Source organism: Anomaloglossus baeobatrachus, chromosome 5 (genome assembly GCF_048569485.1).
Source record: "Anomaloglossus baeobatrachus isolate aAnoBae1 chromosome 5, aAnoBae1.hap1, whole genome shotgun sequence".
Lineage (NCBI taxonomy): Eukaryota > Metazoa > Chordata > Amphibia > Anura > Aromobatidae > Anomaloglossus > Anomaloglossus baeobatrachus.
In genome coordinates, this window is record NC_134357.1 from 311,417,443 (window position 1) to 311,444,075 (window position 26,633).

Genomic DNA, 26,633 nt, shown 5'->3' on the forward strand with positions numbered 1-26,633 from the left:
TATATATATATATATATATATATACATACATACACAGGAGGTGAAATTACTATTAAACACGTCACCAATTTTCAAAGTAGATATATTTCTAAAGGTGCTACGACATGAATTCCTCACCAGGAGTCGCTAACAACTAGTGACGGGAGAACCTGAATTTTAAAGTTCAGTGTCCGTACCGGACACCTAGTATCCATGCACGGACCCCCTGAGAACTCCATGTAACTGTTTGGATTCGGCTACCCAGATAATTAAAAACAAAATAAAGGAAAATGAAAGAAAATAAGGAGTAAAGCAGGATCATTATACTTACCGAATATCCCTCGTGTCTGAAGCACTACTTTCTGGTCCTCAATTAACCCGCATACAAATTCACTGCATCCCTTGCCCACTGTAAGTCCCATTGTCAGTGATTGCAGTCAAATTTCACCCCCACCCTGTGTGACAGCATCTGTGATTGGCTGGAATCAGAAACGCTATCTGCGTTCCTATAGAGGTGTAAAAATAAATAAATTGGCATAGCATCCCTCTATGTTGTGATACACAGCACAGAAAAAGCATATGGCTACAGCCTGCAGCCCCCAGCCATCCAAATATCTTGGATGTGTAACAAAAAAGAGGGACTGTCACGGTTCCACCATGTGGAGCATTTTGCATTTGGAATGCTTTTAACACAGCACCACTGTTCAGAGCATTTTGAATTTGAAAATGCTCTGCTATGTACCTTGTGCACTTGCTGACAGGTTCTCTTTCAGTACTAGAGTTCACTCTGATTTTGGGAGGTGCCTTCACAGATGTGCATCGGTCCTGGTGATTGCTTTGTTTCTTTACTGGGTTTGCTCTGTCTGAACTTCGCCAGTCGTACTTTTTTTATGTTTGGTCAGTGTGCTCTTTGCTCCTGTCTGGTGTAAGTGTTCTGACCTTGGCATCTGACTTCGGTCATCTTCCTGACCATGTCTCTGTCTGCTCCATGAACCTTATATGTTACCTCCTGGCTTCTGACCTCGGACCTCTTCCTGACCACATCTATCTGCTCCCTGAATCTTATACATTACCTCCTGGTTTATTATTCTGGCTTGTCTGACTACCCTTCTATTCATACTGCTTGTAGTGTCTAGCATCACAGGGACCCAATGTGGCTTTTTTCTAAGTATTTAAATAAATTATTTAAAAAAAACTGTGTGCGGTCCTCTCCATTTTTGATACCCAGCCATGATAAAGCCAACAGCTGTGGGCGTGTATTCTCAGGTTGGGGAGACCCATGGTTATTGAGCTCAGCCAAGCCTAAAAATAGCAGCCTGCATCTGCCCAGAATTGTCGCATCCATTAGATGTGACAATTCCGGCACTTTACCCGGCTCATTCAGATTGCCCTGGTGTGGTGGCAATCTGGATAATATAAGGGGTTAATAACAGCTCACAACTTCCAATAAGCCCTAGATTAGTAATGGAAGGTGTCTATGAAACCCCACATTGCTAATACTATAGATGAAAAGAAATGAACACAAACACTAAAAAAATCCTTTATTTGAAATAAATACAAAAAATCCACCCTCTTTTTCCAATTTAATAACCTCAAACATCCAGTTCCAATGTAATCAACACAAGGTCTCATGACGATCCTGGCTCTTGTACATATTGAAGTCGCTGTGTCCCTTTTTTCCACTGAGGACCCTTTCTGATGGATCTTCTAACCAGATGAGTCACAATATCTATGGTGTAATTTACCTATCAGGTTTTAATATTTCTCACCTTTGTTTTGTGGTGCATTGTTAGTATAGTCTAGGTGTACTAGGAACTATTAGGGTTTCCTGTCGGTTAATGGGGGTGTCACAACCATATGGCGTCATACCCTCTATTGCTAGGTAGGGACAGGCTTTAGGGCCCATTAGGGTCAGCTTTTTCCCTGCACTGTGTCACCCTTTTTTGATATATTACCTATCATAGCTTACATGTCCCTTTGATTATTTATCCTACACTATAAGAGGATATTGCTTTTGCTTCTGGTGTTGTTTTACCTTATGTTAAAGGGAACCTGTCAGGTCCAGTATGCATCCAGAATAATGAGCAGTTCTGGGTGTATATTGCTAATCCCTGCCTAACTGTCCTTATATACACTAGCATAGATAAAGGGATCTTTAGAAACAGTATTTCTAAAGATCTTATATCGTATGCTAATGAGTGCAGACTAGTCCCCTGGGCATTAGTTCCCCTGGCTAATCGCCCCCATTAGCATGTTAGTACGCCCCTGTGGGCATGCTAACACACTAATGAATATGCAGCGTCATAGGATGATCTCACTCACCTCTCCGCTGTCATCGCCGCCCGACACTGGATTTTGGCTCAGTGCGCATGATTCCAGAGTTTCTGTCATGCGCACTACTTCAGTTTGAAGCCAGGATGATACACCCAGCTTCATAGTGCACATGCCCCAAACTCCGGGGCATGCGCACTGAGCCGAAATGCAGCGTCGGGCGGCGGAGAGGTGAGTGAGATCATCCTCTGACGCTGCGCATTCATTAGCATGTTAGCACACTCACAGTGGTGTACTAACATGCCAATGGGGGCAATTAGCAAGGGGAACTAACGCCCAGGGGACTAGTCCCCTTACTCATTAGCATACGGTAAAAGATCTTTAGAAATACTTTTTCTAAATCAAATCAAATCAAATCAAATCTAAAGATCTCTTTATCTATGCTACCAGATACAGGGACGGTTAGGCAGGGATTAGCAATATACACCTAATATTGCTCGTGGTTCTGGGTGCATATTGCACCTGACAGGTTCACTTTAATATTTAAAGTTTATATTTTATATGGGGTTTGTTCGTTTTGGTTATACATTAAACGAGGGGTACCAACAATTTTGACCTCGTGTGTATAACACATAGCTTAGATGCATAAAAACTGAAAAATAAGGAGCGCTGATAGTGTAATACCAACAGATCAGTGAGGTAGATCAGGAAAAATACTCACCTGAAAAGGTTGTGATAGTCACAACCACTGATAGATAGAGCATAGGATGATGGCGTCTGCTGCAGCCCCACGTGGCTGTACATACAAATCAGAGTGAAGAGGGGGTTAATGCCGTGCATCAGCCAAACTGAAGATGTAGCACGTTGATGTTATAGTGATACTATGTTGATGCACTGGTCCTGAAGAAGAGCTATATCCTCGTAGACCGATGGAATAAAAGAATACGTTTATAACATCAACGTGCTACATCTTCATTTTGGCTGATGCGCGGCATTAACCCCCTCTTCACTCTGATTTGTATAGCTTAGATGCTGTATTCACAGAACCATAAGATATTTTTTAATTTAGTCTATTTGCTAAATTGCTTCATTTTAAGGAGGAATGGAATGTTTGCAAGTGTTGACATTCATATTTACACAATTTTTTATCAGGTAATGGCTTCTGAGTGGGTGGAGAAGGTTGACACATTTCTTTTTAATAACACCAGTAGCTTTATAGTGATATCCAAAAATATGATATTAGCAATAGACAGACAAACCTGTATGAAAGCTGTCAGCTGGTACTCCACTATAAGAAATGAATACCCTTTTCATCGGGAGGGATGGAATGCCTTAGATTCCTTTTCCCTGCCGTGTCACTTTCCTCTTTGGAAAATAGTTGCATTCTCATTACAATCACCCAGATTTACCTGTCAGGGCTCATTACCTGGTATTCTATGACATATGTCTTAAGCAAAGATCATTTGCATCATCTAGATTTGTGACGAGGGTGAGCTGCTATCTGAGAGAACGCGGAGGGCATCTGTGTGCACGCACAGCTTCAATTAGCCAAAGGAACATTGTTTTTGAATGACAGAGATGACTTATGCAGAATCGGCTCAGTTTACATACACAGCTAGCCTACAGTATACCTGTATACGTGCTGCACGACTACAGTGGCTCAGTGTATGCATGTCCATTACTTGCCAATATCAAATCTGAAAGGCTAGCTGTTGAGTCTAAAAGTCATAATTATGGAGAACGTGTGGGAAGCATGAGCTATTTTTTGCTGCTTCTGCTGAAATTTAACGGGGCGGCCCAATCCTGCCTCCCACTACCACCCATAACAACATTTCTTTGAAAATAAGCATACTTTTTTTACAGTGCAGTTCTAACACAGCCTTATTTTCAGGATTCATAGTATTTTTTCATTTTTAAGCCCCCAGAATATCTGAATTAGAAATCACTCTCTTTAGTTGTGACTTTAGACTTAAAGGCTTTTTTTCAAATACACCTTATGTCAGGCATTTTGGTATAAAGCTTTCTTTTTCTACTTAACATTACGATAGTTGTTCCAAGTGAAATTATTACTAAAAGAAAGTACAAGGGGCAAATGTATTAAAGAGGTTGTCCATGCATAGGTTATAAGTCTACAGTCACATACTGTAGAGCGCTGAATCCTGACAGTGTATCGTTCACACGCTGTCAAATTTCCTTGGTATTGCCGATCCTATTACGTGACCACACATATGTGATTTGCCAAGTAGACACTTGCCAATGGAAGCCAGTTAAGACTAGTGAGTGCATCGTTGCGTGTATGCAAATTGCCTGCATTGGCAATAGCGGGAAATGGTGACCGCGTGCCAACTGCACAGTTCGCCAGTCTGACATCACATAAAGTAACTCCATAATTTTGAAACAGTCTTGCTCAACCTATTAAATGACTTGCCAATTTTTCGATTTAAGGACCCCCAATTGTTTTTTTATGTTCTCACTGTTACATTCCATGAGTCAGGGTAGCTTCATTTTTTCATCGACATAGCAGTATAGGGGATTGATTTTTGCAGGATGAGTTTTATTTGTTAGAGCCACTATTTTGGGGAGCAAATTACTTACTACTTAATATTTTATTAACTATTCATGCAGAAAAATAGAAAATAAACTGTTGCCTTTTGAACATTTTAATTTTCCACTATTCATGTGTTGCACAAATAAAGTGCAAACTTTGTTCTGTGTCTTGGCACAATTAAGACTCTCCCAAATGTATATGGTTTTCTTGATATTTTACAACTTTTGCAAATATACCCTGAAGGAAAATCATTTGTTTTTGTGTCGCCATATTTTGAGTGCCATAAGTTACACAATTTATCAAGAGTGGAGCTGTATGTTGTTTTTTGTGACAAGATGCAGCAGTTTGAGCAGTGCAATTTTCCAATACAGACTACTGTAACACAAGCTGAGATTAGAGATGGGTGAACGCCAAGATGTTCAGGATTGGCGGGTCTGGCCAGACTTAAAGAAATAATCCAACGAGACTTGAACCCGAACACCTGCCCCATATATATAAGTCTGTGGAGGAGAGACCCGAACATTGTACTGTAAAATGGGGGACAGACCATGCAATCTAACATAGCTGGAGAAAACATGAACCGCACATCTAAAAATCATACTTTGATCTAATGCCGCTAGGCAAAAATTTATATACCTGAACATGAGGTTCTTGGTTTAACATTCTGATCAGACTGTATGAAGCCCACTGCCACGTCCCGGCAAGCCTCTTAGTGGGTCCCGACTCCCTAACATATTTAAAGCCTTACAGATGCAGCGCCATGCACCAACCACCGCCGCAGCAACAGCGCACCAGCAGGGCAGGTGACCTGAAAATGTCCACCACACAGCACCAGCACACTGTGATGATGGTACAACTGATCTTCCACAAGCTCTCAGTGTGTGAATGGAGATCAAAAAGGCAGAACCCCTCCTTGCTGTCTTCTAGTAATTAAATACACCTGTGCCAAATGGGAGGAGTGCTGAACCAAGTTAAAAAAAAAAGAGGGGGACAGACCATGCAATGTAACATAGCTGGAGAAAAAGACATTAACCGCACATCGAAAAATGTACAACTTATATTCCATTAAAAGACAACAATATGGAGACCAAAGTGGGAGGAACCCACAATAGGTCAACAGCAGCTCATATTAGCATGTTAAACCAAAAGAACACCATGAGCAGAAATTGCTTGAAAATAGAAAATATTTTTATTTATAAATATTAATCCAAAGTGCACTGTGCATAGGGTAGATAATGAAGAATACACAAGACATGACTAAAAGAGGACGGGAGATAAAATGGAGATATCCAGGCGGTAGAACAAAACCCACTAGTATAGTACAGGTCAACCTCAGGAGTTAAACAGTAAGGTAGAATAGTGTGAAGTCTCAAGCAGTAAATCGCACAAGTGGTAGAGGAAAAATGAACCTTCCATATAAAGGGTTAAATCTTAGTCAGCAAAACAGATGTTATATCAAAAAGCTGTATGGAAGGGAAATCCACCAAAAAAGTGTTTCAGAGACAAAAAGGCACAATCAACAAATTGTAAAAAGTACAGAGGTTGAAAAGCACAGATAGTAGTAAATTAGATGAACATTACCGTTGTACAGATGTTGGGAAACACCCCTGTTGTACGTTTCACAGCTCATGGTTGTCAAGAAAGCCGCTTCATCAAAGGGGAAGGTGATGATGTTCAGGGTCCATACACGGACACTAGATATCCGGAACCTGAAACTTTACAGTTCTCCCATCACTAGCTCAGATCTAATAAAATTACCCAAAACATCAGTAAATGTGTTCCTTACAGGTGTATCTGAGTGTTATAGCATACTTTAGTAGAAAAATATATATATATATGCACACATATATATGAGAATCGGGTTTTAGCCGCGCTGAGAAACCACTGTTGTCAGGATGTAGATTATATTAAAAATCTCTTTTTATTACAGCATCCAACGCGTTTCAGAGACATAAACCGTCTCCTTCTTCAGGGAAAAAGAGAAAATACCTAAAGAAGGAGACGGTTTATGTCTCTGAAACGCGTTGGATGCTGTAATAAAAAGAGATTTTTAATATAATCTACATCCTGACAACAGTGGTTTCTTAGCGCGGCTAAAACCCGATTCTCATATATATGTGTGCATATATATATATTTTTCTACTACGTCTTCACGGGGCCGCTGTTTGAACCACGCGGACACTCATATGCTTTATAAGGGGTTGTGACTGGCACCACCGCTCCAGGTGAGTGTACCTATTTACATCTATACACGGTTATTACCGGGTAAGACCCTATTTGCGCCTTTGTTCCCCCCTTTTCAGCAATAGCATACTTTAGGCATATGATGATAGTGATAAGTGACATAAAATTTGAAATCTCATGTTTTCCTTAAAGAAAGAGTGACGTTAGAGTACAAGTACAGAGTACTTTCGATTGCTTGAGAAACTTAAGCACAATAAGTACAATTGATAGCAGGTACATGACTTAACAGGAAACGGTTTTGTCTTAAAGTTTCAGATTTTCCGTTTACTTATGGCAGCACTATATCGTGATCAACACATCAGTTACATGATGCAACTGGTTTGGGCCTACCATACTTAGTTATTCTTTCTTCTGCCTACAACCACTTTTATCACAGCACCTGTGGTCAGCCTCGCAAGCCCAATATTCTTAATTAGCATTTCCAGTACTAGCCTACCATTGCCTCCAATCAGCATTCCTATTTGCTTTTTCTTGCTCCCCACAAATTCACAATATATGGGATAAAGATTTATATAGTTATATATACTATGTTTTAATGACTTTTGCACATTTTTTTAATGCAAATAATTTTTTTCTATCACATATGGGGAGTCATAACTGTTTCAGTTTCTTGACAGAGCCCCAAGAAGGTTTGCTGTTTGCGTGATAACTCAAGCTGTAAAATTGTAATTATTGATACTCTTTGCAGTATGTATAGCTTTCTGAACACTTTTTTTTTGTGTGGTGATACCGTGTTGTTCCAAAAATAAGACACTGTCTTATATTGTTTTTGCCCCCCCAAAAAAGCACTAGGGCTTATTTTTGGAGGAAGTCTTATTCTTGGAGAAACACGGTTGGGGGTAAGTTTACCCCCCAAAAAAGCAGACACCCCTCACTTCCCAGGAGACTCATACTCACCAGACCAGGATGTCTACGTGGTTCAAAGGTCCTCCTGTGATCTCCGGTCGGTGCTGCGTGCCGTCCTACCCTGCTGCTAGCTGACACACACAGCAGATCACACACAGCAGATCACACACACACAGCAGATCGCAGATATACACAGCAGATCACACACAGCAGATCGCAGGCACACACAGCCGATAACAGGCACACACAGCCAGTCACAGATACACACATCCGATCGCAGGCACACACAGCCGATCACAGATACACACAGCCGATCGCAGGCACACACAGCCGATCACAGATACACACAGCTGATCACAGGCACACACAGCCGATCACAGATACACACATCCGATCACAGGCACACACAGCAGATCACAGATACACACATCCGATCACAGGCACACACAGCCGATCACAGATACACACAGCCGAACGCAGACACACACAGCCGATCGCAGAAAAACACAGCCGATCGCAGACACACACAGCCGATTGCAGACACACACACAGCCGATTGCAGACACACACAGCAGATCACACACACACACACATCAGATCACATCCAGCGCTTACGGCAGCAGGGAATGAGAGCAAGTCCCGTGTCCGGCCGCAAGTCCTGTTCGTTGCGCTGCACTGCACTGCCTCTCAGGATTCTCCCGGCGAGAAGAGATCGGTCTCGCTGGATGAGGTGAGTGTGTATGCGATCCGATGTGTGTGCGATCTGATGTGTGTGTGTTTTTGTGTGTGTGTGATTTGATGTTTGCGTGTGATACGATGTTTGTGTTTGCGATCTGACTGTGTGTGTGATCTGACTGTGTGTGTGAGATCTGGTGTGTGTGGGAGATCTGATTGTGTGTGTGTGTGTGTGAGATCTGATTGTGTGTGTGTGTGTGTGTTTGTGTGAGCTGATGTGTGCGGGTGTGTGATCACTGCAGGTCCTGCCGCTCAGTGTCGGGTGAGTGTAATTGCAGGGTGCCGCTGTCTATAATGAAGTGTCCTGCAGTATCTGTATCTTTTTTAGCTGCACGGACACTTCATTATTGAACCGCGACTAGGGCTTATTTTCGGGGGAGGGCTTATATTTAAGCCTTTCTCCAAAAATGCTGAAAATCCCTGCTAGGGCTTATTTTTGGGGAAGGTCTTATTTTTGGAAAAACACGGTATGAGCAAAAGCAGAGCCCACCTGTATATCTATATATATATATATATATATATATATATATATATACCGTGTATATATATATATATATATATATATACCGTATATATATACAGTTAGGTCCAGAAATATTTGGACAGTGACACAATTTTCGCGAGTTGGGCTCTGCATGCCACCACATTGGATTTGAAATGAAACCTCTACAACAGAATTCAAGTGCAGATTGTAACGTTTAATTTGAAGGTTTGAACAAAAATATCTGATAGAAATTGTAGGAATTGTACACATTTCTTTACAAACACTCCACATTTTAGGAGGTCAAAAGTAATTGGACAAATAAACCAAACCCAAACAAAATATTTTTATTTTCAATATTTTGTTGCGAATCCTATGGAGGCAATCACTGCCTTAAGTCTGGAACCCATGGACATCACCAAACGCTGGGTTTCCTCCTTCTTAATGCTTTGCCAGGCCTTTACAGCCGCAGCCTTCAGGTCTTGCTTGTTTGTGGGTCTTTCCGTTTTAAGTCTGGATTTGAGCAAGTGAAATGCATGCTCAATTGGGTTAAGATCTGGTGATTGACTTGGCCATTGCAGAATGTTCCACTTTTTTGCACTCATGAACTCCTGGGTAGCTTTGGCTGTATGCTTGGGGTCATTGTCCATCTGTACTATGAAGCGCCGTCCGATCAACTTTGCGGCATTTGGCTGAATCTGGGCTGAAAGTATATCCCGGTACACTTCAGAATTCATCCGGCTACTCTTGTCTGCTGTTATGTCATCAATAAACACAAGTGACCCAGTGCCATTGAAAGCCATGCATGCCCATGCCATCACGTTGCCTCCACCATGTTTTACAGAGGATGTGGTGTGCCTTGGATCATGTGCCGTTCCCTTTCTTCTCCAAACTTTTTTCTTCCCATCGTTCTGGTACAGGTTGATCTTGGTCTCATCTGTCCATAGAATACTTTTCCAGAACTGAGCTGGCTTCATTAGCTGTTTTTCAGCAAATTTAACTGTGGCCTGTCTATTTTTGGAATTGATGAATGGTTTGCATCTAGATGTGAACCCTTTGTATTTACTTTCATGGAGTCTTCTCTTTACTGTTGACTTAGAGACAGATACACCTACTTCACTGAGAGTGTTCTGGACTTCAGTTGATGTTGTGAACGGGTTCTTCTTCCCCAAAGAAAGTATGCGGCGATCATCCACTACTGTTGTCATCCATAGACGCCCAGGCCTTTTTGAGTTCCCAAGCTCACCAGTCAATTCCTTTTTTCTCTGAATGTACCCGACTGTTGATTTTGCTACTCCAAGCATGTCTGCTATCTCTCTGATGGATTTTTTCTTTTTTTTCAGCCTCAGGATGTTCTGCTTCACCTCAATTGAGCGTTCCTTAAACCGCATGTTGTCTGGTCACAGCAACAGCTTCCAAATGCAAAACCACACACCTGTAATCAACCCCAGACCTTTTAACTACTTCATTGATTACAGGTTAACGAGGGAGACGCCTTCAGAGTTAATTGCAGCCCTTAGAGTCCCTTGTCCAATTACTTTTGGTCCCTTGAAAAAGAGGAGGCTATGCATTACAGAGCTATGATTCCTAAACCCTTTCTCCGATTTGGATGTGAAAACTCTCATATTGCAGCTGGGAGTGTGCACTTTCAGCCCATATTATATATATAATTGTATTTCTGAACATGTTTTTGTAAACAGCTAAAATAACAAAACTTGTGTCACTGTCCAAATATTTCTGGACCTAACTGTATATATATATATATATATATATATCTATATATATATATATATATAGATATATATATATATATATATATATCTATATATATATATCTATATATATATATATAGATATATATATATAGATATATATATATATAGATAGATATATATATATATATATATAGATATATATATAGACATACAGTGGGTACGGAAAACATTCAGTAAATTTAGTAAATTCAAAAAAGTTTATTTTTTTTTCTCATTAATGTACACTCTGCACCCCATATTGACATAAAAATACCCCAGAACTGTAGAAATTTTTGCAAATTTTATAAAAAAGAAAAACTGAAATATCACATGGTCAAAAGTATTCAGACCCTTTGCTCAGTACTGAGTAGAAGCACCCTTTTGAGTTAGTACTGCCATGAGTCTTCTTGGGAATGATGCAACAAGTTTTTCACACCTGGATTTGGGGATTCTCTGCCATTCGTCCTTGCAGATCCTCTCCTGTTCCGTCAGGTTGGATGGTGAACATTGGTGGACAGCCATTTTCAGGTCTCTCCAGAGATGCTCAATTTGGTTTAGGTCAGGGCTCTGGCTGGGCTGGTCAAGAATGGTCACAGAGTTGTTCTGAAGCCACTCCTTTGTTATTTTAGCTTTGTGCTTAGGGTCATTGTCTTGTTGGAAGCTGAATCTTTGGCCAAGTCTAAGGTCCAGAGCCCTCTGGAAGAGGTTTTCTTTCAGGATATCTCTGTACTTGGCCACATTCATATTTCCTTCAATTGCAACCAGTTATCCTGTCCCTGCAGCTGAAAAACACCCCCCTGGCATGATGCTGCCACCACCATGTTTCACTGTGAGGAGGTATCTGGTTTTCTACAAACATACTGCTTAGAATTATCACCAAAAAGTTCTACTTTTGTCTCATCAGACCAGTGTATCTTATTTCTCATAGTCTGGGAGTCCTTTATGTGTTTTTTTGCAAACTCTATGCAGGCTGTTATATGTCTTGCACTGAGGAGAGGCTTCCGTTGGCCACTCTGCCACAAAGGCCAGACTGGTGGAGGGCTGCAGTGATAGTTGACTTTTTGCAACTTTCTCCCATCTCCCTACTGCATCTCTGGAGCTCAGCCACAATGATCTTGGGGTTCTTCTTTACCTCTCTCAGCAAGGCTTTTCTCCCACAATTGCTCAGTTTAGCTGGACGGCCAGGTCATGGAAGAGTTCTGGTGGTCCCAAACTTCTTCCATTTAAGGATTATGGGGGCCACTGTGCTCTTAGGAACCTTGAGTACTGCAGAAATTCTTTTGTAACCTTGGACAAATCTGTGCCTTGCCACAATTCTGTCTCTGAGGTCCTTGGGCAGTTCCTTTGACCTCATGATTCTCATATGGTGTGACATGCACTGTGAGCTGTGAGGTCTTATATAGACAGGTGTGCGCCTTTCCAAATCAAGTCCTATCAGTTTAATTAAACACAGCTGGACATCAATGAAGGAGTAGAACCATCTCAAGGAGGATCACAAGGAAATGGACACCATGTGACTTAAATATGAGTGTCTGAGCAAAGGGTCTAAATACTTTTGACCATGGAATAATTCAGTTTTTCTTGTTTAAAAGATTTGCAAAAATTTCTCCATTTCTGTTTTTTTTTCTGTCAAGATGAGGTGCAGAGTGTACATTAATGAGAAAAAAAATGAATGAGAAAAAAAAAATTAACTTTTTTGAATTTACCAAATGTCTGCAATGAAGCAAAGAGTGAAAAATGTAAAGGGGTCTGAATACTTTCCGTACCCACTGTGTATATATATATATATATATATATATATATATATATATATATATATATGTATAGATATATATATACACACGGCTCTTGTAACATTTAAGAGACTATTGCAAAATTTTCAGCTTTTATGATTTTTCTTTTTTAGGTATATTTTTGAAAAAATGTAAATTATTCTATAAACTACTGACAACGTCTCCGAATTGGATGGGAAATGGATGGGAAAAGGCAGAAACAGTATAGGCACAGCCTATAGAAGGTGCCTGACTGCATTTCTGCCCCCACCCGATTCATCCAAGATGACAGGACGCACATTAACGCGCCGCCCGCATTCACCCTATTCCTCTGATTCGTCACGGCACACGCGACAGGAAACTACTCCCTGGGTCCAGCTAAGTCCCCACCCATATTCCCCGGTGTTTTCCGCTGCTCCCCCGCTGTTGTTTTTCCCTTTTTGCAGTGTTGATCCCCTGCATCCCTCCTCCTTCACAATGAACGCTATGCACATGCGCAGAGCGCGGCTGTCAGCTCAGCTCAGCTTCCTGTGTTCAGTGTGAGCTGTGGAGCTGCGCTGGCTGCACGGACTCTGCTGCTGTGACCCGGGGAGGGTAGGTGCAGATTCTTTGCACCCACACTCATCACATGGAGAGTCTGCACTCCTAGAAAATGGGGAACACGTTCCCTGAGTGTGCCCCCCATATTCTAGAAGGTCCAGAGTCGTCGTGGGACTTCATAAATGGATTATAAGGGTTTTTTCTCCTTTACAATAAATTGGTGAAAGAGAGAATGTTTTGGGGAGTGTTTTTTCAAATAATTATTTTTTTTTTGTCGTCTATTTTTTTTCTACTTTTATTATTAACAGTTGGTGATGTCGGGTATGTGATAGACGCCATGACATCACCAACTGCTGGGCTTGATGTCAGGTGACATTACACATCTGGTATCAACCCCATTTATTACCCCGTTTGCCACCGCACCAGGGCACGGGATGAGCTGGGGCGAAGCGCCAGGATTGGCGCATCTAATGGATGCGCCATTTCTGGGGCGGCTGCGGCCTGCTATTTTTAGGCTTGGAAGAGCCAATAACTATGGACCATCCCACCCTGAGAATACCAGACCACAGCTGTCCGCTTTACCTTGGCTGGTGAACCAATTTGGGGCGAACCCCATTTTTTTTTTTTTAGTTATTTACAAATAATTATAAAAAAGAGCCTGGGGGCCCTACAAATTGGATCCCCAACCAAGCTAAAGCTGCCAGCTGTGGTCTTCAGGCTGCAGCCATCTGCTTTACCCTAGCTGGCTATCAAAAATGGGGGGACCCCACATTGCTTATTTAAATAATTTTTTTTACTACACGAGATAGACTTGCCCACCGGCGGCTGTGATTGGTTGCAGTAAGACAGCTGTCACTCAGCATGGGCGCATGTCTGACTGCAACCAATCATAGACGCTGGTGGGTGGGGGAAGCAGGGAATATCAGATTGAATAATGTGCGGCCGGCATTTTCAAAAGCTGGAGAACCTGCCACAGTGTGACAGCCGTGCAGCGCCGTGCCCGTGATCGGTGAGTAAGAAAGAGAGAGGGAGAGACCGACTGACCAAAATGGCTTATATAGCCGTGCGGCCAAGCCAATCACAGTAACACCACAACAAAGATGGCTGCGGCGTACTGTTAGGGGAAGCAATGTCAGATGTGTTCATTGGCTGGAAAAAGACACCAGGAAGTCTAGAAATGAAAATGAAAGTACCGGAGCGAATACCATATTAGCCATCGGATAGCGAATAGTGCCGAATACATTCGCTCATCCCTATTTATTACCTGAAAATGAGAAATGGTCAAAACAACAAAAAAATGCATTGCTTTCAGACCTCAAATAATGCAAAGAAAACAAGTTCATAATGATTTAGAAACAACAATACTAATGTTTTAACTCAGGAAAAGTTCAGAAATCAATATTTTGTGGAATAACCATGATTATTAATCTCAGCTTTTATGCGTCTTGGCATGCTTTCCACCAGTCTTTCACACTGCTTTTAGGGGACCTTATACCACTCCTGGTGCAAAAATGTAATCAGTTCTTCTTTGTTTGATGGCTTGTGACTATCCATCTTCATCTTGATTACATTCCATAGGTTTTCAATGAGGTTCAGGTCTGGAGATTGGGCTGGCCATGACAGGGTTTTGATGTGGTGGTCCTTCATCTACACATTGATTGACCTAGCTGTGTGGCATGGCACATTGTACTGATGGAAAAAACAGTCCTCAGAGTTGGGGAATATCGCCTGAGCAGAAGGAAGCAACTGTTTTTTTTCCAAAATAACCTTATATGCAGCTTGACTCATATGTCCTTTGCAAAGTCTAATCTGCCCAATTTCAGCCTTGCTGAAGCATCCTCAGATCATCACCAATCCTCCACCAAATTTCACAGTAGGTGCAAGACACTGTGGCTTGTTCGCCTCTCCATGTCTCCATCTGACCATTAGACAACCAGGTGTTCGGCAAAGGTGAAAATTAGACTCATCGGAGAAGATTACCTTACTCCAGTCCTCTATTGTCCAATCCTTATGGTCTTTGCCAGACTTCAGCCTAGCTCTCCTTTTCTTCTCATTGATGAAAGGCTTTTTTTCTAGCTTTACCTGACTTGAGCCCTGCCTTTAGGAGCCTGTTACGAACTGCTCTTGCTGTGCACTTCATCCCAGCTGCCATTTGCCATTCCTCGTGTAGTTCACTTGATGTCATCCTGCGGTTGCTGAGTGATATTCGAATAAGATGGCGGTCATCCCGGTTAGTGGAGAGTCGCTTTCACCCTCTGCTGGTCTGTAGCTTTGTTGTTCCCAATGCTTGACCTTGTTGTAATGGACTGCCATCTTAGAAATTTTAAGGATGGAGGCAACATGACGCTCACTGTATCCCTCTGCTAGTAAAGCCAGAATTGAGCCCGTCTTTTCCTCACTCAAGACTTTTCAACTTCTTTGGTATGGTTAGAAGTTATTTTTTTCATTCCTATTACTTTTGGGATATTTCTAGCACTTGTTTTGCCATCCAGCTTGTCCTTTTGCAAGTGGATTGTGAAGACCACAGCAGTGTTTGTTATACTTCCCCTCATTAAATAAGATTTGGTTCAGGTGATTACCGAATCAGATGCACATTAAGTAGAATGAGGTGTACTCTGGTTGGAATTCAAGTGACACTGGAATGGAATGGCTGTCAGACATGTAGAGAACCTGGTTTTTATAAAACTATGCAGTGGTCTCTTAATTTTTGACAGAGCTGTATATATATATATATATATATATATATATATATATATATATATATATATATATATATATATATATACCCAGCACAGATAAAGCCCATGGCTACATGGCTCGGCCCATGGCTAAAAAACCGACGTGGGGTTCCCCCCAATTTTGATATCCAGCCAAGATTAAGCCCCACAGCTGAGGGCTAGTATTTTAAGGCTAGGGAGACCCAGCCTAATGATATCAGCCTCCAGCAGCTGGGAATACTCGCATCAATTAGATGCGACAAGCCCGACGCTTTACCCAGCTCTTGATGCAGTGGCAATTGGGGTAATGAGAGGTTAATAACAGCCCATAGCTGCCACTAAGTCCTGGATTAGTAATGACAAGCATCTATGACACCCGCAGCACTAATCTGTAAGTGAAAGTAAACAAACACAAACACAGAAAAAATCCTTTATTTGGAATAAAATACAAAAACCCACCCTCTTTCACCACTTTATTAACCCCCTAAACACTCCTGCAGGTACGAAGTAATCCACATGAGATCCCATGATGATCCTGGCTGTTCTACATCCAAGTCACAGCGAGCAGTCATAGAGCATGACTGCCCACTGTCAGTGCAGAGAATGAATGAGCTGTGCAATGAGTGGTGAAGTCACTTAGGTCATTTCCGGTTACAGCTGGAGGTTCCCACGGTCCTTCACCTGTGATCGCAGGTAACCTGACCTCAGGTGAGGTCGCTTAGTTCACAGACCTGCATCTCCTGGCAGAAAACCGCAGGTTTTTTTGCCAAGAGATGCAGATTTGGTGATGAAATTTTTACACCATATTACTGCACCCAATCTACACCTCGTGGCAAAAAAACCCCCATGTTTTTTTGACGAATTCTTTTGCCACAGTTTTTGCATCGGCTATTTGCTGCGAAATTTGCAGCGGTTTACTGCCAGGAGGTGCACATTTGGTGCATTTCATCTTCACCAGATTGCAACACCAAATTTGCACCTCATGGCAGAGTAAAAAAGTTATTTTGCATTTTTCGGATGAAGAGATGCAAATCTGGTGCTGAAATGTTTACACCATATTTCTTTTTTTTTGCTAGGAGGTGTAGGTTGGGTGTAGGAATATGGTGTAAACATTTCCACACCAAATTTGCATCCCTTGGCCTAAAAATGCAAAAAAAAAAACCATTTCTGCCAGGATGTGCACCTTTGGTGCTGAAATCTAGTGCAGAGGACTTCAGCACTAAATGTGCACCTACTGGCAGAATACCATGGCAATAATTGTGGCAAAAACCCGCGACAAAGAAATGTGGGGAAAAATGAGTGAAAACCCCGTTTTTTTTGCTAAGTGGTGTAGATTGGGTGCAGGAGTATGGTTTAAGATTTTCAGCACCAAATCTACGTCTCTTGGCAAACTGCTGAGATCACCTAAGGTCAGGTTACCTGCTGTTACAGGTGGAAGACTTTGAGAATCTCAAGCTGTGACCGCAAATAACCTAGGTGACGTCATCGCTCATCACGGCTAAGTCATTGTCTGTCTGAAGTTACAGCAGGCAGTCATGTTCTATAGCGCTCGCTGTGAGAGTCAGATGTAGCAGAGCTGAATCGCCGTGGAATCTCGTGTGGATTACTACGGACCTGCAGGTGTGTTTGGGGGGTTAATAGAAGGGTGAAAGAGTGTGTTTTTTTGGCTCTTATTCCAAATAAAGGATTTTTTTCGATGTCTGTGTTTATTTACTTTCACTTACAGATTAGTGATGGGGGGTGTCTCATAGATACCTTCCATCACTAATCTAGGGCTTATTAGCAGCTGTGGGCTGTTATTACCTCTCCATTACCCCAATTGCCACCATACTAGGGCAACGGGAAGAGCCGGTAAAGCATCAGGTGTTGCAATGGATGCGACAATTCCAAGTGGCTGGAGGCTGATATTTTTAGGCTAGGTCTCCCTAGCCTGAGAATACCAGCCCCCAGCTGGCTTTAACATGGCTGGGAATGAAAATTGGAGGCAACTGTTTGTCGTTTTTTTAATTATGTATTTAAATAATTGAAAGAAAAAAATCTGCATGCGGTTCCTCTTCTTTTGATACACGGCCAAGCACAGGACTTGGTCGGCAGCTTGTAGCCATGGGCTTTATCTCTGGTGGGTATCAGAATACCGAGAGACGCTGCTCCAATTGTGTTATTTATTTTTATACCTCGATACTGACCCGCATACAGCGCCTTTCAGTGATTGCAGTCAGACACTGTTATACAGGCTGGGGGCACGTCTTACTGCAACCAATCACAGACAACAGCACGGCTGGTGGGTGGGGAAAGCAGGCAAAGCCATGTGTATGCGATGAGACTAATACGCGGCACAGGAAGTGAAAGCGCGACCTGGAAGCAGTGTGGTGCCATGACACGAGCCTTGGTAAGTATGAAGCGCTTGCTTCATTCTTATTTTATTTATTTTTCCTTTACATTTATTTTTTTAATTTCCCCAGTGCAAAATCCAGATCAAATACACGGAATCCAGGGTCCAGCACCCGGGCATCTTTGAAACCACGCGGATCCAGACTTTTAGGCTATGTGCGCACTAGTGCGTTTTACCCGCGGATTTACCTGCGGATTTGCCGCGGAAATTTCTTGAGAAATGTCTACAATCTTTGTGCAGACATTTCCCAGCAAATCCTATGTGAAAAAAAATAGCTGTGCGCACACTGCGGATTTTTCTCAAGAAATTTCCTTGAGAAGAATTTCTTGAGAAAATTTCTTGAGAAAATGAGCATGTCAATTATTTTCCGCAGGTACCTGCGGAATACCCCCGGAATTTAACTCCATTCACTGTAATGTAATCGCGAAATTCCAGGGGTATACCGCACTTAGCAAATGATGTGCGGTATACCCCCGGTATAGCCGCGATTTACCTGCAGTAATGCTCTTCGCTGCCTGCGGTTTTGCAGGAAGCGATGTCATTATGCCAGGAAGAGGAAGCAGAGTAGAGCAAACACAGACGTCACACTGCCTGGACGCCACACAGAAGCACTTCCGTGCGACCTCCAGGTGCCCGTGCAGTCTGTGTCCCGCGCTAGCCTCGCAGCTGCCTGCACTGCAGCGTGTCAGTGTGTGCCCGCAGTATCAGCAGCTTGTCACGCTGCAGCGCAGGCAGACACTGACACAGACAGACACTGACACTGCACTGCAGGGTGTCAGTGTCTGCCCGCAGTGTCAGCAGCCTGTCACGCGGCAGCGCAGGCAGACACTGACACTTTGCAGTGCTGGCAGCTGCGGGGATGACGATCTCTGCTGTCAGGAGGTGAGATCATTACCTGCTGTGATGATCTCCTGTCTCCTGACGTCACCGCGGTCACTGCTGTCTATGCCCGTCTCGCGAGCGGCCCGAGACTGTCACTAGCGGTGACGTCACAGACTCTCGCGATACTTCTGACAACGCGGCGGGCATAGAAGTCAGTGATAGCGCTGATGTCAGCAATACAGGAGATGATCACAGCAGGTAATGATCTCATCTATCCTCCTGGCAGCAGCGCTCGGCATCCCATGCAGTGACCTGGGCTATTGATGTTAGCTCAGGTCACTGCATTGCTCTCCCAGCCAATGGGGAACATTCTGTTCTTCATTGACTGGGACAGCGACTATGGTATGGATCGCCGTGGGACACCCCCCCCTTATTGGATTACACCGGACGTGGAATTGATTGTTCTTTTCAATAAATTGGTGAAAGAGGGAATGTTTTGGGGAGTGTTTTTTCAAATAAAACTTTTTTTGTTGTCTATTTTTTATTTCTTACTGACTGGGTTGGTGATGTCGGGTATCTGATAGATGCCTGACCTCACCAACCCCAGGGCTTGATGCCAGGTGACATTACACATCTGGCATCAACCCCATATATTACCTCGTTTGCCAACGCACCAGGGCAACGGGATGAGTTGGGGCGAAGCGCCAGGATTGGCACGTCTAATGGATGTGCCATTTCTGGGGCGCCTGCGGCCTGCTATTTTTAGGCTGGGGAGTGTCCAATAACAGTGGACCTCCCTAGTCTGAGAATACCAGACCACAGCTGTCCGCTTCACCTCGGCTGGTGATGCAATTTTTGGGGGACCCCACGTTTTTTGTTTTAAATTATTTATTTAATGTAAAATAACAGCGTGGGGTGCCCTCTGTTTTGGATTACCAGCCAAGGTGAAGCTGCCAGCTGTGGTTTGCAGGCTGCAGCCATCTGCTTTACCCTAGCTGGCTACAAAAGATGGGGGGACCTCACGTCGTTTTTTTTTTTTTAATTATTTATTTATTTTATGGCTAAATACAAGGTTTAGCACCCTTTAGTGCCACATGAAAGTCCCTAAAGGGTGCCAGCTTAGAAAATGCAGGGAGGTGGGACATTATATAGGTCTTTCTCATCTATCTATCTATCTATCTATCTATTCATCTATCCATCTTTCTCTCTATCCATTATCTGTCTATCGATTATCTATATTATTTATTGCGAAACCGCATGGACCAACCTGCGGTAAATCCGCGGCAAATTCGCTGCAAATCCGAGGCAAATACGCATGCGTATTTTTCCGCAGGTGTGGAACTCTTCAACTCCCAGAAGTTTCTCAAGAAATTTTCTTGAGAAAAATCACTTTTCTAGTGCGCACATAGCCTTACAGTCGTGGTCTGCCCAGCCCTAGTTATAGCAGACATCATTTTGGATACAACCATACCAAATTTGTAATGTCTTTAACGTATGTTTATTTTTTCCAGAATAAACTTTTTTACTTGGAAAACTGAGATTTTGTGGAGGGTATTTCTACTTTTTAATTTAAATACCTAAAACAATTTTATTTATTTTTTTTACAACAGTTTATACTTTGTACGATGCGATCACCATGTTGGTTATATTAATTCCGTAATGGAGCACAAAGTGGCATGGGCTTGTTTTGGATATATTTGTCAAATAGCGTCAAGTGGTTAATTCAGGGATCTTGGTTGCATCTTCCAAGCAGTCGCTGACCAGCGGACCAAGCTGATTAAACTAACAAAAGATAGGGACACAGCCAGAGGACTTTTAAAAGAATAAAGAATAAGAATCTAATGACAATACCAGTAAAAAGTGTGGTTAGAATCAAGGCAAAGCAGGCAGAAGCAACAGGCAGACTGGTGATTCTGGGCAAATATATAAAGTAAAATTAAAGTCCTAAATGGTGTCCTACAGTTTTATCTTAATCCTACAATTAGAGAAACACAGGGTTAACTAAAGAAGATGGTGTCTTTTGGGGTCAATTAGGGCAAAAAGTGAATCTCTCCATAAATTGCATCATCTTGGCACTGCTATGATAACTGTAGACAATCAGCACATGGTACAGTACACAGAATGTTCCACTAAATTAAAAGTTTAATTAAAAGCAATTAAGTTGGAAAAGCAGTTATATGAGGTAATGTAATTAAACATTTTTGTGTGCAATTTAGCAGTCTGGGATAGTTTTTTCACTATTGGTATTTATGTTCATTGTTTAAGGACCTTGTTCCACTTTGTACAGTATCGGTATAGACACTCATGAAATACCAGCGCTCTGTGCTCTACTAGAAATGTATGATGAGTAAGCTGTTTAGGTGACGGGCTCTATTATTTAGGCAAGTATGGATAGCTGATCCGTAGAGATGAGAGAATTTATTCCAGTGTAATTCTAATAGAACTTTACAAAAATCGGCTTTTTGACGATTTTTTTTTTTTTTGTAATTCGCTTGCGTGTTGGCTGCCATTTTACTGAACTGCAAAGGGCCATCAAAAGGTTAAAAATAATAACAATTCTTGTACTCATCTTACTCATCACCTCACCATCCTCCATCCTGTCCCCATCGTATTTTTATTACTGTTTTCTTCATGGTAGACCAATACATTCGGCTCAGATGAGGCACAGGACGTTTCAGTACAAACGCGTGTAAGTTCACGATGTCATAAAATCACAACAGAGCATCAGCAGAGCTGAAATTTCTGGCCCAGGGAGAAGAGGTCTGGGATTATAGTGCATTCAGCGATATGGAGGTGTGATCAAGACCTGACGGGGGTTGGTGAGTAGCGGACTGGCTGGAGAGGTAAAGGTTATAATGAGTATAAGGATTTTATTTTAATATTTTACATATTAGGTTTATTATTCTCTTGGGTCCGGATTTCATACTTCCCAAAGATTTTCATACATTTTTCCTGGATGTCAGCAAAACAAGGGATGTCCAAACATGTAATTGACTACCATTTTTATTATTTTTTTTTGCATTGCCACTCAACTGGCGCTACGCTGCTTCTACACTGAATCTTTTATTTTCTGTCTTGATGGAGTGGGAGGTTTTAGAAAATATCCACAAAAACAATTGTGTGTTTCTGGTGAATGAGCCTATCCATAAAATTCTTGAAAGAAATTTGGCAAGCTGGACACACACAACCCAACCGCCCACTGCAATGATTAGCACCCAACAGGAAAGGAAAAATTGTCCTTAATTTCTTATGGATTACATTGAATTGCAGCTTTTTGAACCTCAGATATCAACAGGATTGGTATAAAATCTAATGTATATAGGGAGTCTCCTGACTCTTCCCCACAATATTGTAGTGTGTCAAGGATCTAGCTTGTTGAATTTCCAACAAATGATTCTTTTATTCTCCCTTGAGATAATTTGATGTCAAAGGAGTCTGACAGAGGCCTTCTCTTGGAGACACAGGAACGCTCGGCCAAGCAGATCATTCTTGTATATGTGGAAGACAGGAGAGATAGCTGCCAGCTTATCAATCATTTGGCCAAAAGCTACTGTATATAACGTGTATGGGGCCTTTACACTGTTCTGGTGAATGGAAAGCTGAGCTCTGATTGCTTGCTATGGGCAGCAAAGACATTTTTACTACGATACAGATTTGATGAATGAGGCCTGATAGTTGTTATCCTTCACAAACTGCACTAAGGAAATTGGGCCTGCACTAAAAACTGGTAGTGTACTTCTTACCCCATATTAAATAATGGAGCTAGGGGAGTCTCATAACGAATATCACCTTCCAGTGTATACTTACAAGTAGGCTAAAAGCAGTAGTAAAACATTATGTGCCTAATGAAAAATTGTCGTCGATGCCGAGGACAGAGCTCCTATGGTATACAAGCAGTATTGGTGATACACTATGTTAGGTGTATCTCCATAGCCATTAACACTCAGCAGCTCGTTTCATGGAGGGTTAATATCAGTCAGTGTTTTTGCAGCAACATTATAAGTGCTGGGCAGGTCAGGACAGCCAGTGTGTGTGACATATCACAAGGGGACTACAATTCCTGGTTCCATCCTGGCTGGCTCCATACCCCCTCAGGCATGTCACCTTATCTCACTCCTGTGAACTGATATTTCTCCCTTGTCCGACATGACATAGTCCTACTGTCAAGCAAGCAGTATTATGGGTACACATATATACCCAGGGGTGTGACGGGTTAAACTAGATTAATGGAAAGTCAATATCTCTAGAAGAATTCTCATGCAGAAATCTCAATAAATGTTTCTCCAGTAACGTTATACGTACAATAGCCTCGAGAAAGTCATTATAATTAACATCATTATAATAAATTAAAATGCCTACATAGGATTTTTTTTTAACATTTGTGTATGGATTTTAATATTCTTCATTAATGCACCAACCCTTTTCTGGAAAACCTCATGCTGAAGGGTAAGGTAAAGGTTCCTGTCAATCATTGACTGTCATAAAGCTTGCCAGGGATTTGGATTTCTATTTTCTCATTCATCCCATTCAGATCCCACATTCGTCAGAACATCTTTGACTGACACGATGACCTACTTCTCGTCATAATCAGTTACAGCCATTGTGAAGCTGCTGGGGTGGGTGGTATATTGTACTATTACCAATTTATCACCCACCTGTATGGGGAAGGTAGATTTGATTTTCCAGTAATGCTCAGTTTGAAGAGACTTTTTTATTACAGTTAATTTCTGTATAGCTGGTGTCATTATCAGACACTGAAAAGTTGGCATCTGGCAATGGTTTTCAATGACATAAAGCAGAGTTTGGTTTTTGCATGTTCGATATGAAGTGAAATTTCAGTTTTTGTCACCTTATCTATTTTAGAATTGGCGTAAAAGCATTGCCCATAGATGAAGCTGCTACACAAGAAATTTAGACCTCTGAGGTTTCTTCAGACCCTAAAGCATAATAAATGGAGGAAAAGGAAATTGATAGAAATGGAGGACCTGTGTAGTCCTTATAGAGAGACAACATAGAGAGTCAGGTGATCGCCTAGGACATGTGTGTGATATTATGTTTGTTTTTTAATCTAACCCCCCCTCCCTTCCTCTCAAACCATATTCAGCATGGTGACTGGCCTACATTTTAATGTATTTGTGAAAATCGTTCCCCTAAAGTGTTTGGGAAAAATTTGCAATGAATTCTATTTGTTAGGGGTCCATTTGCTCATCTCTAATTATGTATGAATACTAACATGATATATAATATTATCAGGAATTCTATGGTCTCAGAGAAGCTGGTCGTCTACGCAAAAAGCACTCTATTAGTAGGCTCTATGCCTTGTATCTCTAAGAAATTGAACAGATCAATTTATCAGATCAGCTTCTAAACCCCTGTGCTTCTTCTTTTCTGCTGAGACAAAGCTGTCTCTTCTAGCAGTATGGGACAGCACACAGTTCAGACCAGTAGCACAACCAAACCACTGGTCCAAACTGTTAATCTTCAGGAGCGCACTGGCCCCTGACAAGCAGGAAGTCAGCTAGAAGTAGAGCAGTGCGTTCCTGAAGAATGATATCGAGAAAACTTCATTGATACAATGGTTCGTTGTTACAGATTTCATACATATATTATATGAATTACTTCGTATAAACATATGTCAACAATTCACAAAAGTAAATTCAGTCTGTCTTCCCCGGTGACAATATCGTTCAGTCAAAACACAATGATGGTGTGTATGTGACCACAAAGTAATGCTATGTGCAGCCCGTAGAGATCACACCAGAGATTTGTGGCCATCCTGTGATTTATTGAGCCACCACAGGGAAAGAAAGAATGCTATGATAGATAGATTATTTCATGTACAGGTTAGCACTAATATGCCTTGGCAAGAAAACAAGCTTGTGTACCTAGCTCAAACATTTGAAGGGGGAGGTTAAGGAATCCTGAGTGTGGGGTGTAAGGATTACTCTGTCCTGGGGCACTGCAGACATCGTCTGAGGCAGGGAGCAGAAGAAGAAAGGAGACATTGTGACCCAGCTCCAACACCTCTTGTGTATACAGACGGAAGTGCTTGGCCTGCAGAGGGACACAGGGAGAGAACAAGGGTTACAATATATAAACACCAGCGACAAGCAACAATTGAGTAAACAGGTAAAAATAACATGTAACACAGTACTAAGTCACAGAATCAGCGTTCCCTGAATATCTCAATTGTTCTCCACCTGATGAGATGGCAGAAGGATCAGGATCTAAAGCACTGATTTAATTTTAGTCTTAGCATCATGAAATTCTGCATGATGACACTTCACACAGGAATCAGCTAAGCAGAATAGGCTCCTTTTTATTTGTTCTGCTTTCCAGCAAATAAAGGGGTTTCACTATATGGTTAGACTCACACATACCAAATATTTGCAGTTATTCATAATTTTATGAATTAGGGAAATTCCATTTGCAGAATTCAGAGGTTTTGTTTCATGGTTGCTATTGATATCAAAGCAGAAAACCAAAGACTTGATGACGTGGAAAAACTATGATAGCACTGTGCTGTATTACCATGAAGTTTTCCATTCCTGACTAATTCTTAGAACTTTGTGTTTAGAAAAGAAGCAGTTAAAAATGCAACAACATTGCGAGTGAAAGCAAAATTCACATTCATATATTGCAGCTTTTTCCCCCGCTGTGTCTTGAAATCATAGTGTGGGGACAGTTTGGAGAAGGTCCTTCCTCTGCTTTAGCTAACTACACCAGTGCACATGGCAAGGTCCATAAAGTCGTGGTTGGGTAAGTTTGATGTGGGAGAACTTGACAGAGCCCTGACTACCACCTCATGAAACACCTTAATGATGTCCTTCCAAAGAGATTGTGAGTAGTGAAGAGAGAGCGTGCTTGGCAATACTCGTCACTCGACTGAGCTCAGGTACTCGCGTAACTCAAACGAGTATCCTGAGTGCTCTGATATTTCGTCCACAATGCACAGGCTTGTCTCATTGCATGGTGTGTGCAGGAACCCCAGGGAGAGCCAGTGACAATCTTTGAATGGCTGTCCCGGGGAATAATACAACGTTCTTGGATGTGGTGTGACCAAAAAAAACCCAAAACTTGATTTCCTTCCCACTGGAAAGGCTCTGTTTATAGCTGGTTGTATATGGGCGGAGCTGTGAACAGGCCAATCAGTGACTTTCCATAATGCTCTTTACTTGCGTTGAGCTCATCTGAATGTCTGACCAGCTCGAATTGAGTAACGAGCATTCTAGCATTTTAGTGCTCACCCATCACTAATTGTGAGCCCAATATCACTGACTGACCTCACAAATGCTCTTATGGATGAAAGGGCAAAAATGTGCACAAACATTCTCCAGAATCTTATAAGCAGCCTTCCGAGAAGAATAGAAGCTGTCGAGGGGTGACTATCTTCTTGAGAGTGCTTACGGATTTAGAATGGTATGTCATTAAAGCTCTCATAGATATAATGTGTAGGTGGCCCAAATTATTTTTCACCATAAAGTGTAGGTTTACAAGGATTAAAATGAATGAAAATATTATATAAAGTGATC

At 41.9% G+C, this 26,633-nt stretch overlaps 1 protein-coding gene across 1 annotated transcript in view; it reads right to left on the minus strand.

Moving 5' to 3' along the window:
- Positions 1 to 26,633, minus strand: part of ANKFN1 (ankyrin repeat and fibronectin type III domain containing 1) — a 985,620-nt gene that overhangs the window by 172,151 nt on the left and 786,836 nt on the right. The window contains exon 16 of the mRNA XM_075347517.1: positions 24,987 to 25,155. Coding sequence (XP_075203632.1) covers positions 24,987 to 25,155 — 169 coding nt within the window. The remainder of the gene's footprint in view (positions 1 to 24,986; positions 25,156 to 26,633) is intronic.